The 17019-nt window shown below is 38.7% G+C and overlaps 1 protein-coding gene across 22 annotated transcripts in view; it reads right to left on the bottom strand.

Annotated features, from left to right (window-relative positions):
* LOC129577481 (sorbin and SH3 domain-containing protein 1) overlaps positions 1-17019 on the bottom strand; it is a 98744-nt gene that overhangs the window by 59740 nt on the left and 21985 nt on the right. For 10 of the 22 annotated variants that reach the window (XM_055464592.1, XM_055464597.1, XM_055464594.1 and 7 more), the window contains exons 1-3: positions 9382-10199; positions 4030-9192; positions 1734-2093 (exon numbers count right to left, since the gene is read on the bottom strand). In XM_055464592.1, the coding sequence (XP_055320567.1) occupies positions 1734-2093; positions 4030-9192; positions 9382-9760 (5902 nt within the window). In that variant the 5' untranslated portion in view covers positions 9761-10199. Of the gene's footprint in view, positions 1-1733; positions 2094-4029; positions 9193-9381; positions 10241-16580; positions 16656-17019 lie in introns of those variants that run through there. The other 12 variants (XM_055464603.1, XM_055464610.1, XM_055464604.1 and 9 more) reach the window with 4 other exon arrangements.

The raw sequence follows: 17019 nt of genomic DNA, 5'->3' as shown, positions 1-17019 counted from the left end.
ATTGCATGTTTGTTTGATTAAATCAATGTTGCAGTGGATTGTGAAATTGAGTGCAACTGAATTTAATAAAAAAATAACAGCCAAGCGTACAGTGGAAAAATGGCGAACCAACCGAGAACACAACGAAAAAAACGAACAAAGCATACTTACAGGCGTTTCGAATATTTAGCTTTATGGTGTCGCTCTCACTCTCTTTTCCTATATCAGATACACTCACACAAAGCTTTCATTATTCTTATGAACATTAAAAAAAAAGAACAGTTTAACACACACACACACACACACAGAGAGAGAGAGAGAGAGAGAGAGAGAGAGAGAGAGAGATGTTTGTTGTTTGGATGAACATAATTTTTTAAAATATTTTAAATTTTTCGTGTTATTTGTTTTCGAACTGGTTTCGGTAATTCCCATTACCATGGTTTTTTTTCCTAGGCAAAAATGGTGGCATTTACTTTTAATTAATTGTGCACTCGTTGTGTTTCATGTTTATGAAACATGTTCGATTACCAAACGAATATTTATTAAATGTTTATTTGTTGAATGAACGCACATTTTTGAATGATAAAAGCAGCTAATGAAATGCTTGAAATCGTAGTAAGCGTGGTCGGGAAATGTTTTAACGTTTCGACAATTGTTGTTGTTTGGTTTAAAAACAATTTTGTTTTTGAAATTTTTTGGAGAGTGTGTATAATGCAATTTCCAATATTTCATCCGTTACGATGAAGAGCGCGGGAAAGTGTGAGCAATTCAATGGAAATGGACATAATTTAAAATGACTTGATTGATTCGTATTTCGTGTTTTGGGTGCGCGTTTTGTATCCCGAAATGATAAAATCGAATGGAGAACAAATACGGGATTTGAGCTGAACCATTCGAAAGATAAATCGTTCGTTTTTCAACGAATCTACTTTATAAAAGGAAATTTCATGAAAGAGAATGAATGAAAAAAAAAAAACAACGCCAGAGTATAGAGAAAGTGAACGACCATGCTAACAGTAAGCGAATGAACTTGCACACCGAAATGGCTGTGTTGTTCGGTGTGGATTTCAACTTGGAATACAAAATGATACAAAGTTAACAAACATAAAACAATACACGCAATGTGTGGCGGACACACGTGACACATGCACAAGGGAATCAGACGACAACGACGACGACAATAAAGCAGCAAACGGATAAAATGGCTATCACATTCCTAGTATAAGCTAACACACATAGCGACCAAGCCAAAGCTAATTGAACAAACACAAAATGCAAATGATTCAAGGAATATGTTCAAATAAAAGTACGATACGAAACATGCAAACACATTTAAAAAAAAAACAATATTGAAATAGGTGAACGATATATCAACGGGAGCAGCATTCGCATATTTGTGAGCAGTTGAAGTGTTGTTGCAGTTTAGTCGCGAGTGAACACATAGATTTAATTATTATTTTTGTTGCCATTTTTTTGTTCCTTTTTAGTTTTTGTTAACACTTTAAATTGTAGCTACAGTTGTGGGTGGTCGGCACATTTCATAGTAAATTTTGTCAAACCATCCCTATGACAACGCATACCAACATGCGACACTCCATTTCACTATCGCTCACAAATGCCAGATGCGAATGCTGTGATCCCTATGGTTTGTGATCACAAGCATTCCCCCCACTTGCCGTTCCCGTCAATATGAATACGTTACATGCTGTACTTATATGAGTGGGAGGGGCGAAAAACGGGTTACATTCGTTTACCGTGCGAATAAAGAAACCCCTTGCAAAAAACTAATGCATTATCAATTTCGTTCAGCAAATCGCTCTCGGACAAACTTTTGCGATGTTGCGCCAGTTTGGAACGTGTTTGTTTTCTCGTCGTTGTCGTCGAGATATCGTCCAACAACGAGCACGCCGCTTTTTTGTTGCGTCGAATTATTGGCGATGGTGTGTTAAAAGCTGTGCCGCTATCGATATCAGCCACATTAATCGTAAGGTTGTTTGCATCCAAATCGTTAGTTAAAACAGCGATGGCAGCAAAAGTACCAGCATCAGCAATTTGATGATGCGACTGCTTATAGCATTCGCACGTGGCAGCACAAGCATTTGTGTGTGACGCATCTAAGATTAAATAATAGAACATTTTTATGCACGTAATTTATTTCGGCACAGAAAAGTGTGTACCGCAAAAAACAACATCAACCAAGGATGGAACAAACGAATGAACGAATGAACGAATGAACGAATGAACGAACAACAATAACTTTATGGGTATAGCCAGAAAAAAAAATAGCAAGAGAACCAGAGGATGAGAGTTGAATGAAAAAAAAAGTTTTTTGGCGAGACAAAAAACGGCGGGATGGCTGGAGTAGCACAGACAGATTATTGGGGTTTGCTGCGCGCAATTTATGCGATCACAATGAAAAATATCAATGAAAATGTTGAGATTTGTTCGGGAAGCGTCGTATTTAATGACGCCGATGTACAAACAGAATAGTAATTGCCTGATTTCTTTTCATGCTGCGTTTGCTCGCTCACTCACTTACTCACTCTGTATGGATGGCGACTCTTTCGTAGGAACCGTGTTTTTCTCTCGCCGTGCACATTGCACGCTATGCTCGCTATTTCCACAGAGAGAAATCATTTTCATTTTATAACAAACGGATAAGCAATATTTGTTACAGTACCACCAAAAGCAAAGTATCTTTTTGAACATGGCCAACGGAAAAATCACGTGTATTTTATGTGGTGGAAGTTCTGATATGCACAGTTGGCCTTCCACACAGCTACCGACGACAAACTGCACAAAAATAACTGCAAATTAACTGGGGTCACGTACCAAATGTACCAAAATGATGTTGGTGGTGGTGGTGGTTACGAGGCAAACGAAAAAGTAGAAGGAAAAAAACAAACACAATGGACTTAATTAGCACAGAGAAACAAAACGAAAAGCTCATTTATGAAAATTCACGACAAAAACAACAACATGAAAAAGGGAATAAAACAACCCGACAATCGCCACATTCAGAAGTTGTCCATTTGACATTTAAATGTTATTTTAACAATTTATTTCTCTGGCGAAAATGCACTTTAACTGGAAAATTCACCAATTAAATTCCATTAGCTTACGACGAATCATCAAGAGAATGTCAATTTAAATGCATTAAACAAATGGCTTCCGATATTTCATAAGTACTCGCATTCGCTAATAATTCAATGGGAGTGTGAAAGAGTCAGTGAGCGATAGAGAGACAGAGACAGAGACGGAGAGAGATATAGTGGATAAATTCACTGACAGCTCGTTTGTGTGACATTATTCTTTCCCTTTAAATCAAATGTGAAGTCGACAGGCAACGCGAACAGCGCAAATGAACGTTGCATCGAAATGAATATAAAATAAATTTTGTACGTGTCATGACTCGTAAATTAACCAACAATTACGCTAAAATGAATCAACCGCAAAGCATAACGACCATATCATTCTAAATTAATAAAATTTATTAATTGATTTATTATATTCATGAATGAGTCGGCAACGAGAGAAGCGCAGAATGAATGTGTGCGTGCGTTCGTTCGTTTTTTTTTTCTTTCTCTTCTTTTCAAAAAGTTATTCGATCGTTCAATTCAATTGAAAATAAACAATCATACTTATATTATTTAAGCCGATGTATTTTCATTCAGCATTTTTCGTTGCTGTTACTACTGTTTACGTTGACAATAATCATTTCCATTTGGCAGAACGTTGAACAGTCATAATAAATTCAACAACAGATTTTATTTTACGATCATTACTTGCTACTATGTATTATGTATTATTATCATCATTGCAAAACATAAAAACTAACAGAACAGAACACAGAAGGAATGAAAAACAAAATCAGTACAACAAAAATAAATTGTTATTGACTTGGCATTGATGCTGTTGAATATTGGTTAGATTATTTGTTTATTTTTTTTTTTATTGTTCACAATCGATTCAATGACCAACAAACTAAGCAAATGGCTAAACTCAATCCGATCATTGTTAGGCGCACAGGCATTGCATGGCTTGACTCACCGTCTTGGTTGTCGCATCGTTCGATTGTGTGTATGATTTCTTTTGATTCGGTTTCTATTGTGCTTGTTGCATTTGTATCACATTGACTTTTGCTTTCACTTGCTTCGCATTTTGTGGTGAATTCGGCAAATTCACGAAGATGTTTTGGCAGCTGCTTGATGTCAGCTTCGTGGCCATCGTCAATTACTTTAACCGTTGGATCGATATTCGGTGAAACTGGTTCACGTTTGATGGGTTGCGATTCAGCACCACTGTCCCAATCACTGTCCGATGGTATGTGCAATTTTGTGCGTCGCTCTTTGACACGTTCGAGAAATTCATCGCTTAATCCACGATTGGTAAGCGATTTGTAAGGTGGCGAAATTTCACTTGTGCCATGCGTAACTTTTATGACTTTTTGCAAACGACGCTCTTCACGTTCGGCCACTTTACTGAGCCACTCTTCTTGCATACGCTTTTTCATAAGCTCCTCTTCAGACAATGGGCCCAACGTGGGCAACAAACTGTTCCGTTTTTTGTGTTGCTTGTAAAAATCTTCGAAACTCTGATTCACCTGCATCTCTTCGAGTTCTTGAAGCAATCGCTGCCGGTCTTTTTCCAATTTATCGAATTCGCTGGTGATGTGGCGCTCCTTCTCCAGAATATATGCTAATTGACTGTCGGCCATCGCTTTCGGCAATGACATGCGTCGTGGATTATGTGTAACAAATCGTGTTATCGGCGTTTGGTCAATCATCGACTGGCGATTTTCAAAGTTGCGATTGTGCTTTGTCGCTTGCCAATCGTAATGTCGATGCTGTTGCTGATATTGATGCTGATGGTGCTGGTGCTGGTGCTGGTGCTGGTGCTGGTGCTGATGATGATGATGTTGTGAATAGTCCGATGTGGTCGATGTAGTGTTTGTATTCGGTGAGTCGTTGATGCGTGGCGCCCGAATTGGATTTGGCGATATTCGGCCGCGATGCGTAACACCTCTCACACCCAATACCGATGCTGATGGCGATCCGGGCATAGGATCAATCTCCTCACCAAATAAATCATACAAACTCTGTGTACTCGAATACCATTCGGACTTTCTCAATGGCAATGGCGATACGGAATTCCGTGTACTACTACCACCACCACTACCGATAATTTCACAGCGATTCGTCACGTTTATATTCTCAGTGTTTGTTTGCACGGTTGTTGTTTCACTTGATTCTTTTGTAATTACAGCACTCCCACATTGCTCTCCTTCCGTTTTATTTGTACGGAAGAAATTCGAAAAGATTTTCGGCACAAAATCAAACTCTTTGAACGAAGATCGACTATTTGGATTACAACTTTTCTGCGGTTCGGTCGTAATTTTTTTCAATGATTCATCTGGCTGCTGCTTTTCACTTGTCGTCAGATTCGAATGGTGATGATGCACTGAGTCATCCGTTCGGCTATTTTTACACTCTGCGTATTTGCAGTAGCGGTTTTCAGCAATTTGATTTGCACTAAGTGCTTCGCCAACGAACGCTTTGTTGTCAATATTCACATCGAATGGACTATTATTGAAATTTGCTGCTGCTGCAATTGTTTGACAGTTGTTTGTTTCGTTTGCCGTTGCACTTACGCGATTCGGTGGCTCTGCATTGCTACTGCTTTTTTCGTGGCTTGAATTCGAATAGTCGTAAACAATTTGACCGTTTTCGATGCGTTTGCGTGATTGATAGTTCGTTGTCTCAATATTTGTGTAAATTTTGGGCGTCTCCTCAACTATCGGATGCAATCGGCTCAATTCATCGAAGTAGTTGGAAAAGCGTTTATTATTGAAACCGTAATTTGGGTCCGTGGTGTTGGATCGCGACATTTTTAGAGTAGCGTGATCGCTTTGCTGCTGTGCAGCCGGAGACTGAGACGAGCGATTTGTTGTTGGTGAAGTCGTCTCTTTTCCTTTCGAACGGTTGCCACTGTCGTTGCCGTTGTCGTTGTTGTCGTTGCCATGTTCGGCCGCAACGCTAGTGTTGGTGAGCTGATTTATTTCTCGGATAAGTGCCAACAATCTGTTATCGTCCTTGGATTTCATATTCGATATTTCACATTGAGCCGCTTGTTTCGACAATGCGACTGAGTCGCGGAAATTTATCGCCATTACTTCATCATCGGTGTACTCGTGATAGCCGCGACGATCAACAAATTTATTATGCAAGTCCAATAGGTGATCGGGTGCACTGTTGTTCTCCTGATAGAATTCACGTTGAGCGGGTGACAAACAAACCAGAACATTTGGATTTTCAGCCGTTGGTACACCGAGCCACGGTCGTTGGGGCACTGGTGGTGGCGAAGGCGACGATTTCAATTTGAAATTTGAGTAGAACTTAATCTTTGATTGATAATTTCGAGGCGGTGGTCGTGGTTGCTGCACCGATTCCGAAAGAATTTCCAAATCTTCGATGCGTGGTAATCTGGGCGGTGGATATGGCATATTCGGATCGGTCAATTGTTGCGAATGTTTTGCTACTTCGTCTAAAATTAAGTCACCGTATGGCAGAGACTCTAAACGCTCAATCGACAACTGACGCAATGATTTAATAAACGTATTTTCAGAAAAATCGCCGAATTCGTTTGGAGACGTTTGACTTGCCAAATACTTTGCCGTGCACTGACTGCTGTGCGATGTGCTGCTGGTTGTGTGCGACGAACCGTGACTCGATGCTGAATCCTGTCGATTAAGTTCTTTATTATTGTGTGCGCTTGAATCAACATTCAGATTATTTGAATTTACTGAACCGGTTAAAAGCATTTGGTTCGAACAAATTTCCCCAATTTTAAACTTTGGACTAAGCAATTGATTGTGCTTTGTGTCAATCTGTTGGTCGTGTTCTGGTTGTGTTTGTGTTTGTGTTTGTGTTTGTGTTTGCAATGTGTCATTGTGTACTCCATTTGTACTGTTTGTATGAATTGAATTGCTTGAATTTTCATTTTGAATCCTATCATTTGTGATCAACCTATCATCATAAGCCAGTGGAATTTCAACAATTTCATTGTCAACTAACGATTCGATTGATGCGGCCGCTATATTTTCCAATAACGACCGAATCGAGCTGACATTCTCATTGATTGGTTTGAAATGAGAATGGTCAATGGGTGAAGGATTCGGTACTTTGTTAATTTCAACATTCAGAAAGGATTTTTTGTTACTCAAAACTGGAGATGTTTCATTATCAGTAAATGAATTGGTTTCAATGCATTCACTTCTATCGTTTAATATTTGTTTTAGGCCGGCCAAGAGATCGGCTGATGTCTTTTTAACGATTGGCTTGAATGCCGAAAAGGAATTGCCACCAATTGTTGGGGTTTCGATACGTACATCCGATTCCGAATTTAAGTCTTCAACATCACCTTCGACTCCACTGATCGACTCAATATCACTTAAACTAGTATTGCTTGAGCTCGAATCCAAGTACACTAGTTCGGCATGACTTTGTTCATCAACGGTTGATGTTGTCCATGGCTGGTTGCTTTCATTCACTTTGCCCGGGCCAATGAGCTTTGTGTCGACCAAAACGCACGAAGCCTCTTCCCGAATCGCTTCGGTTGACGGAGCAATTAAATTCGTGTGCCGACTAACGCGTGAAAAATCAAAATGACTTCTTGGATACATGGCATCGGCCTTATTTGCTTTAGGACTATTCACTTTCTCCGCAGTGACTTCGTCTGGCTTATGTTCAATATCACTGGCATCACTGTTTTCCTCGCTAATTGCGTGCAAATAATTATTGATCGGATGCAAAAATTGTGCATTCGAAAGGGGTGGTGGCGGTGGCAATGGTGGCCGCTTTTGTCTTTTGGACATTGGTGGAGACTGTTGCGCCGGTTGAGATTCTTGTTGTGGTAGCTGCTGTGCAATGCAATTTCGTAGCTCTTCTTCGAGCTTCGGACACAACACACTCGAATCGTCTTGATAATCTAGCGGGAATGTTTCCACACTGATTAATCGATTTGGGTACTGCAATTTCACCACTTTATTCGTTTCGGGTACATCCGGTTCCGATTCAACTTCCGAAACTAATGGCGTATTATCGTTTTCAGCCGACGAACCAGCATCGCTTAACTCTTGAATGCCAAACTCATCCGTACAATCGCCCAGCGAGCGACTTTTTTTAATTGCAGTGGATACAGGTAAATTCAAAGCGGTGCTTGGTTTTGGTTCAGGTGATTCAACGCGATATGATTGCTTTGACTTTACCTCATGCACTGATGGATTTGTTTCGCTTTTGCTTTCAGTACGGTTCGTTTCGATTGAATGTGCTGCAATCGCACTTGTGCTATTTACGTCTTCGTTCGCTACTTTCATTTGATTGATTTGTGGCTGCTCTTGATTTTCGCCGTTGGAATTATCGACGCAATTCGATTTTGCTTCTTTCTTGAAATTATCTGAATTTTCAGAATGATGTGGCTGTTGCTGTTCCTGCGTACATTGTGTGTTTTCGATTTCAATGCCATTCGCTGAATTATTCGAATGGTTTTCATCGAGTGGAACATGAATTGAAGCCGTCTGGTCTTCTGGTTTCGCATTTGATAGATTAATTTGTGCGTAATTCATGATTTCTGCCGTTGTAACGTCATTGCTTTTCTGAGTTGTATCAACATTAGTCGCATTATCAGTTGGCAATTCGAGTGAATGGTCAGCATCTGCAACATTTGACTTTTCGGTTATTTGAATTTTAGCGTCGGTCAAATTATCTAACGTGAGAATTGAATTGTCAGCAGGCGCTACCGTATCAGCAGCAGTGGCCGTAACATCGGCAGCAGCACATCGTTCCGATAAATGTGGTGCATCTGTTGGCACAGAAACAATTATATCACAACTAGCATCAGTACTGTTGCCGCTTTTGCCACTGTCACTGCTATTGCTGTTGTTGTCGCCGCCGCCACCGCCGCTGCTGTTGCTGCTGTTTCTATTAATATCATTGTCAACGGCGTAAGCGTTTGTTGATTCTGGTATCGTTGTTGTTATGATTAGCGATCGGTCGTCGGAGTCCGCTTTATTTTCAGCATTTGAATTACTTTCAACATCGAAACTCATGGCAATGCGTTTGCCGCTGTTGATGTCACTGTTTGTTGGACTCGATGTACCCAGTTCATGTGATTCGGCTTGAGACATTGCCATCGATTTGTCGTCGACTGTTGTATCTGGAACGACGCAATTAAATATGGGCAAGCAAATTAAAATTGTACACTTCGAATAATTGCAACTGGCCGGAGGCAAGGAACAAAGGAGAAAAAATAATGCGAATGCAAACATCGCATTAAGTAAATTCTAAATTTCAATGGAAAAAAGGAAGAAGCAATTTCTGCATTTGAAATTGCAATCGAACGTACGGTTAGCAAGTGAATCGGTGCACGCAACTGGAATCGGTGTGGCAGCATCGTTTTTCCCATCATCAGTTTTATCCATTTGATTAGTTCGGTCGATTTCGTTGTCATCCAACGTTGTATCCACTATGATTTGATCGTCACCGCTGTTTTCATCGTGTTCATCATCATCCTCTCGAATCGGTACAATTCCGTCAATTGATTCCATTTCTTGGTCGTGGATTTGGTCTTGGTTGTCGTTATCAACTGCATCGTCTACTCCGAACGATGCACAAAGCTGTCTTTCTTCGTTTTTAATATCACTGGGATTGAACTTAATTGGTTTCGCTTTGCGTCGTCCACTTTGACTATTAGCATTTTTACGTCTTTGATTTTTACGTGGCATTATCGCGAAACACAAACTTATCGATGTCTTCCCCTCTCTTTTTCGCCTTCCACGTTTCACATACGCTATCTTATCACACTTTTGAGACGGGAATCAATCGATTGAGGGTAAAATGTTTGAAATATGATAATCAACAAATGAAAGACGGCTGTAAATCTTGCAAACTCATAAATATACTGCAATGAAACACACACGAACACTATGCCAAATACAAAGGGATTTATCAGCTAAATCGACATAAATACCGAATATAAATTACACCAAAATCGAAATCACTTTTATCGTATGTTAACTAAGCAAACTAAGCTTCTCCAGTGATGATGCTGGTAACATAAACAACAGCAAAAATCGGATTTTTCCGAATGGAAGCAAAAACAATGAGTAGAAAAAAAAAAACGAAATCGAAGTAAATTTTCTACGTTCGATGCGTGAACGTGGACTGAATGGTGCTTTGAATGCCTAGAAAAACATCCATTTTTCAGTTGTATCGCCGCGATATTTTCGTTTTATCTCTTTCTCGCGTCTCGCGACTCGTACGCTCTCACACTTTGCCAACTTTTGCTTTGTATGCGTAAGTGTTTCCTTTTTCTTTCGTTCGTTCTTTCTTTCTTTCGTTTCATTTTTGCTGCGTCGATTGTATATTCACATTGATTCCACTCGGCATATGTCGTCGTGTCTATATGCGTATTTTTTTTAAATAATAATTCGTTTCTTTTAATACTTCGTAGTTCCTTTTTTAATGTTGATTTTCTATCTCTTGTTCGCAGGCATTTCTCATTTTATCTTGATTCGATCAGCCGTGAGCTTTTGTTAATTCTTCAATCGCGCTTCTTCTTTCTCTTCTCTCTCCTTCGCTTGCCAGTACTCTTATTCTTCTTGTTCCTAATTACACGCACGTTTGGCATATTGAATGTCAAGTAGTTTTTGGACCGCATGTGTCTTTGTGTGCTGCATATAGAATTTAGCCGGCACATTTTGAATAGAAACACATTTTTAAGTTGAAACCGCACCAATCCAAAGCGAAAAAGAGTGAGAGTGTGAGAGAGAGACATGCTACCGAGCTCATTTCTTGGGTCGATTTTTCTTTTGTCTTCGTGCGCACTCACATCGAGCCACACAGACGACTCGATACAATTTGTACTGTTGTGTCTGTCTTTTCATTCAATATCGATGTATATCACTTGATACTTTTCTACATTGAAACCTCAGTGGCGGAGGCAATGACAGTCGGGTGTTACAGCGCTGATATTTTATTCATAGGTTTTAATTCGGTTTCTTGGGTCTGTCGATGTGTGGATACGAAGAGATGATCATGCAATTTAGCGATTCGATATTTTGGAGTGTGCGAAAGAAGCAAGACAAATGCAAAGAAGGAATAAAAAGAAAATAAAACGAATTCAATCAAACCGTGAACGCGCCAGAATCACATCGACCGATTCCCAGTAATAATAACCAGCAGCATTTTCTCGATGCACATCGCAATGTGGCACTCATTCCGTTCTCTCTATCTCACAGTTCACGCTCTCACACTTGCGCTATTTTCGTCACCGCAATGCTCAAATCCATTTAAATATTTTCTTGACGCCCCGAAAAACAATATTTCAATATATCTTCTTTGTTATTGTTGTCGATTTTTTTCTTCTACGTTTCCATTCATTTGATATATGTATAAAAACGCCTGCATCAGTCAGTCTCGCACGCTCAACTTATCGCTGCTTTTGTTTCGTCAATGATTCTTCTTCTTTTTTTTCCTGTCCGCCTATATCATTGTCTTTGTTCTTCGCATGCGAAGTGTTTTTTTTTACAACCCAACAAAAAAGTGGCGATATTCTGAAGTGTTTGACACAATTTTTTTTGACGAATACATACTTCGATCGGTGGTCGATGTTCTCGACGTATACCGCATGCATGAAAAGCAACTTAAATATGTATGAAGAAATAAAAAAAACACCACTCACACACACTTGATGATTTATTTTTGTTTGTTCTATTTTTCCACCGTCATATTTTCTATATTTCATTTCGGCTTATTTCTCTTTCGAAACCATCTGCGCGCGGCGTGAATGTGATGGACACATTTATTTGTCGTTCTTCTTCTTCTTCTTCTTCTTCTTCTTTTTGTTTTGGTGTCACGCGCGAGGAAATACATTTTCCTATTTTCACAATTCGCACGATTCAAATTCAAAATAAATTCGTACATGTCATCAATATTTCCAACACATGCAAATGTACCAATTCACGCGGCAATTTGCTCGCTTCAATTCTCTTGACGATGAAAGCTGTCTTAGCTGCAAAAATAAAAGCCGCCAATAAACTTAATGGACGTGATGATAGTAATTATATACTTGGACTATCCGGATGACAGTGAATTATTGAACTGATCATGATAATTAGTAGAGCTGCGATGTATAATTAGCAAAATCTTCAATCAAAATCGCCAAGCAGTTCCTTATTTGGCGTCATCGGAAAGTATCATCAACCGCCTTCTTTCCAATGGTCAATACGTTAAATTCAATGGTTCAATTTCATGTACATACTGTACTCTTATTAATGTTTGCCAATTTCCTTGCGAATGATTTACTTAAATGCTTATAATCTTCTATATGTGAAACCATTAAAATCCACCCATCACGAGCGAGAGAAAGAGCAACCAAAGCGATGTGAAAATTTATCATCAGTAGTGTATATGGTCGGTTTATGAATCGTTTGCAATGCGCGCGACCAAATTATAGCCTTGGCCACTAAATTGCAATGCAATGTCCTCAAAACTATACAGAATCCCATTCAATCATCAGACACGACCGCTAACTTTGTCATGCTCTTTAACATCGCTTTTTATATATATGTACGGCCATAAATTATCTCATTCAGCGGCATTTTTTTTTTCTGCAAACGGTCAACATTTCAATTTCAAGCACCGATGATAACATCATCACTTTACTATATTTATGCTTCCATTAAATCGACGACAACAAGAAATAATTGCGCGACGAATTCATGCACAACGAGAGATGAAATAATGCAGAGAAGAAGAAAAAACCAGAGCGGAATGTGATCAAGTAATTGTATGCAATTTATAATTCTCATGCATAATTTGTTGCAGTCGTGTCGATATAGTTGACTCGATGACAGATGTTTGCAATGGAAATACAAAGCGTTATGTTAAAATGCGTCAAACGTAGAGTCACAGCAGCAGCAGCAGCAGCAGCAGCAGCAGTCGAATCTCATTTCGATTGTTTTTTTTTATTCTGCTGGCAACCAATTTAAATTGTTTGCCAAACAGAATGGCGTTTCTCTCATATAGAGCTTAACGTCAATACGATTTGATCATCACAATAATAATTTGTACCAACACGTTTTTTTTCGCTCTATTTTTTTCCTCTTCTCATTCATTCAACCGAAAGCGATTTTCTGCTCTATCACAATTTTTAGATGGCCTTTTTTTTTCTTTAGCTCCTGTTGTTATTTCATCGTTGTGCCTGTCTTTTTTTTCATTTGTTTCGACGTATTTGGCATGCGTCTATGTTTTTCCCCGCGTGTTTGATTCATCCACATGCCGCTAAAAATCAAACGTGTTCGACCTTGACTGTTTACATGTCATGAAAAATACAAATGCATTTTGTCCGTTCGTTTCATATTTTATCGCATTCAAACGTAATCAATGTGACGAGAGAACGAAAATTGCCAACTATTTTGTGAGCGCACAACGCCATCAACGTGAGCGCCAATAATTCATGTTCCCATAGTCACAATTCGGTTGAATTGGCCATCGCTTACTTTTTTGCTGCTGTTGATTCGTTTGTCAAATCGCGCTAATATATATGCTTGTCACTCGCTCAATTCCAATTACAAGAAAAACAACAACACATTTTCAAATAAAAATTGAATGGACAACGCTATTCTAATTGCAAAAATAATCTCATTTGATTATATCATTTCGTAATTTCCAGCAAAAAAAAATCTTATTCATTTGGCTGAATGGCGCGTTTTGATTTGGATTTATAAATATAAAAATCACTGGCCTTGCACGACTTATATATATTAATATGGTATATTTTGGCATTATCATTTAGTTGTACTTTTTTTCGGGGAATTCATCATGGCTTGTGAGTTTTTTGTTTTGTTTTTCTCTCCCTCGTGTATATGTATGTTGTTGAAGTAGGTGATTTGATGTGTTTCGATGTGTATTGTCCCAGTGTAAAAATGAGGCCTTACGTAAGTGGCGTTGTACTTGAATTGTTTCGCTTTGTAAATGTCCATTTCACCATTACAATGGGCTATTATTATCGTTTGTTTCAATGGTCATCGACAATTTTAATAGTCCGTATGTACTTAAAGTGTTTCATTGATAAGAAATTGAATTGTAGAGATAAACAGATTCGAATCCTCTTGAGGGATGTATGCGTGTGTATGTGTGTTTGTCGATGTTTGAATAATTGGAATAGTGTTCTATTTTTTTCTGTCCGAAACTGTTGTTAATGTAATTACCACTTATTCCTTTGTATTAGCAAATGAGAATGGCACATGCGATGCAGTCAATTAGTGAGAGCGAATCAGCTGATCTCACCGCATTGTCATGCTGAATGAATTGTGTGCCGCGGCTCTGCTTCTCTCTCTCTCTCTCTCTCTCTCTCTCTCTCTCTCTCATTCTCGTCTGCATTCGGTGCTCGTTTTTCGAGGTGAAAACAACAAATATTAACTCTTCGAGCGCGCCGAATGTTTCTCGGGCCGAGCGAGAACTGGCCCGAATTGTTTGCATTTTGCAAGTGCACGCAACCAAACGGCAGTCTGTTATTGTTTTATTATTAACTATATATTGAAAACACGTTCGATCGTTTACTTGAACAAACATCAAATATTCATTCCGATTGTCATTGCTTTGTATCTATGTTCAGTGTATGCGCTGAAAATGCGAACAATATTATCGATTTATCGTTTGTTTGGTCGGCATTTCTAAACCATCATCATCAGCATCGTATATTGTTGTTTGTAGTGCATACAAATTGAAATTACAACCAAATATATTATATGAGCAAGAACGATGGCTTCGCGTGTATGTTCGTGTATGTGGATGTTAGCATTTGAGTGTGCTGTGCACACTGCACATACTGAAGTATTTACTGCATATAAACACAATCCAATTTGCTTCTCGTCGTTATCGTTGTTGTGTATGGTGATTTTTTCATCTTTTCCTTTGGGTTCGGATCGGATCGTCCGAACGGACGATTATTTCAGTACGGTTGTCGGCGTTGCAGTTGTCATAATATGAACAACGAAAATTAGTTCGCAGACAGACTGAGCGAAATTGTTTGAAATTTATGCATATCTATATAGATAATAGATATATATTCTTTTTTGTGGATGTTGATGATTCTCGTCGGCGAAGCGCACAACCAAAATGGCCATCATTATGGATGCATATGTTTTGTGGTGATAAAATGTAGTGTAATCAGCTCGTTGTAAAACACGAAAGATCGAAAAGGGATAGATTGAGAGAGTGAGATCGAGAGATGCGTAACACACTTTTAGCATCGATGATGCAAACGACATAATTTATTCGACAATTTTATTATGAATTTTCATAATATCGTTTGAATCTCATTTGGATCGGTGCATGCTCACACATATGATGTTAGTGCCGAACTAACGCGCCCGATGGCCAGAGTCAATTTTGCATTTCAGCACTATGTTAATACCGATGTACACGTTTTTTTCCCTACCTGAATGAAATGCAAATATGGGATGATGCCCAGCTCATTGGAATGAATTTGCATGTGCGAAATTTATACGTGTCAAAGATGAATCATTTCTAATGGATTCAACAAATTCGGTGTCCATTAAAAGGTGGATTGAATAATGGCTAATAATCAAAATCGAACGCCATACACAACAACAACACATCTCATAATTTCGGAATATGCCTAGTTTTTCAGTTCGTAATGTACGTTTGCACAGTTCCTGTGTGCAGTGTCGGCGCATGTGTGTACTGTGTGCATGTCGGATTTATTGTAGGAATTTCGAATCGGTTGAGAAAGCGCAGTTTCCGAAAAAGCACCGAAATATTGCAAACAAAATAGAACTAACCAGCGGAACAAGTAGCAGATAAACTGACCGAAACAATGATTGTTCGCTGTACAGGTGCAAACATTCTGTTTCGTACCGTGTCGAATACAAACATTGCATTTCGAAAATGAATAACACACAAAGGGATTCGTTTGAAATTTTCCACTTGGTATTTTATGGCTTTGCCATCGACCGAAAAATGCCGAGTATTCAATCGAATTTACTCTTTTTTGTTCCTTTCTGAAAAATATTACACTTTGAAAGCCTCATCGCAGGGGCAATGAACGAATAAACGCACTTAGACACATTCTCAATATTAGCCTTGGTTAGATGAAACTTATAAATAAATGCTAGAGTTCGAATCTTTGCCATTTATCGATTGAAGTGCAACCCGCGTCTTTTTTTTCATGGATGACATTTCTGTCTCTCAATTCAGTTTCTTGTCAATGAATATACAGAAGCTGTGTAACACTTATTTTGGTAACACTAATTGCTTTTCATGATTTTGATTCAATTTCTTGGTCCCAAAATCACTTGTGCTCAACAATAAATCCATTCCAAGAAAGAAAACTATGTCAATTGTACGTGAACATTTCATGAAATATATAGAATGAATAGAATACCCACACCGATATGAAAACTTTAGCTTCCAAATGACAATAAATTCAATCGTCTGAAAATCCCCACATTTCCCCGTAATCGTAAATTAGAATTCAATTAAAATTGATTGAAATCGTTTCTCCGATCGATGAATTACCTGTGGTTTCAGTGTCTTTGCTGACTTCAGGCAGATTCACTCCGGTTGATAAGACGTTGTTTGGCTGGTAGTTTCCTATCAAAATAAAATTTGATTAGTTGATTTTTCTCCTAGATCTGTATTGAATATTTGGAAGGCAAACAAAAATATCAAGTTCAGACTAAAATCAGTTGTGATTCAAGAAAATAAGCATTCGTGTGTGTGTTTGTGTGTGTGTCTGTGTGATAACAAAGACGATTAAATTGGATAAAATAAAGCACAATGAGATATTCAATTAACTAAAATCAATTATGCCAGCCACATGACATCCAGCCGAAAATTGATAATAAAAGGATGTGTATGTGGCATGTACGTCTGATGCTAACCGACACATCATTCAGCATACCGAACGGAAAACGTTAAGAAACATGAGCATACATAAAACTAACAAAACATATTT

This window comes from Sitodiplosis mosellana, unplaced genomic scaffold (genome assembly GCF_009176505.1).
Source record: "Sitodiplosis mosellana isolate CC-2019 unplaced genomic scaffold, AAFC_SMos_1.0 Smas_scaffold_6197, whole genome shotgun sequence".
Taxonomy (NCBI): domain Eukaryota; kingdom Metazoa; phylum Arthropoda; class Insecta; order Diptera; family Cecidomyiidae; genus Sitodiplosis; species Sitodiplosis mosellana.
Note: the sequence above shows the minus strand (reverse complement) of the source record. Positions and strands in the feature narration are given on the sequence as shown.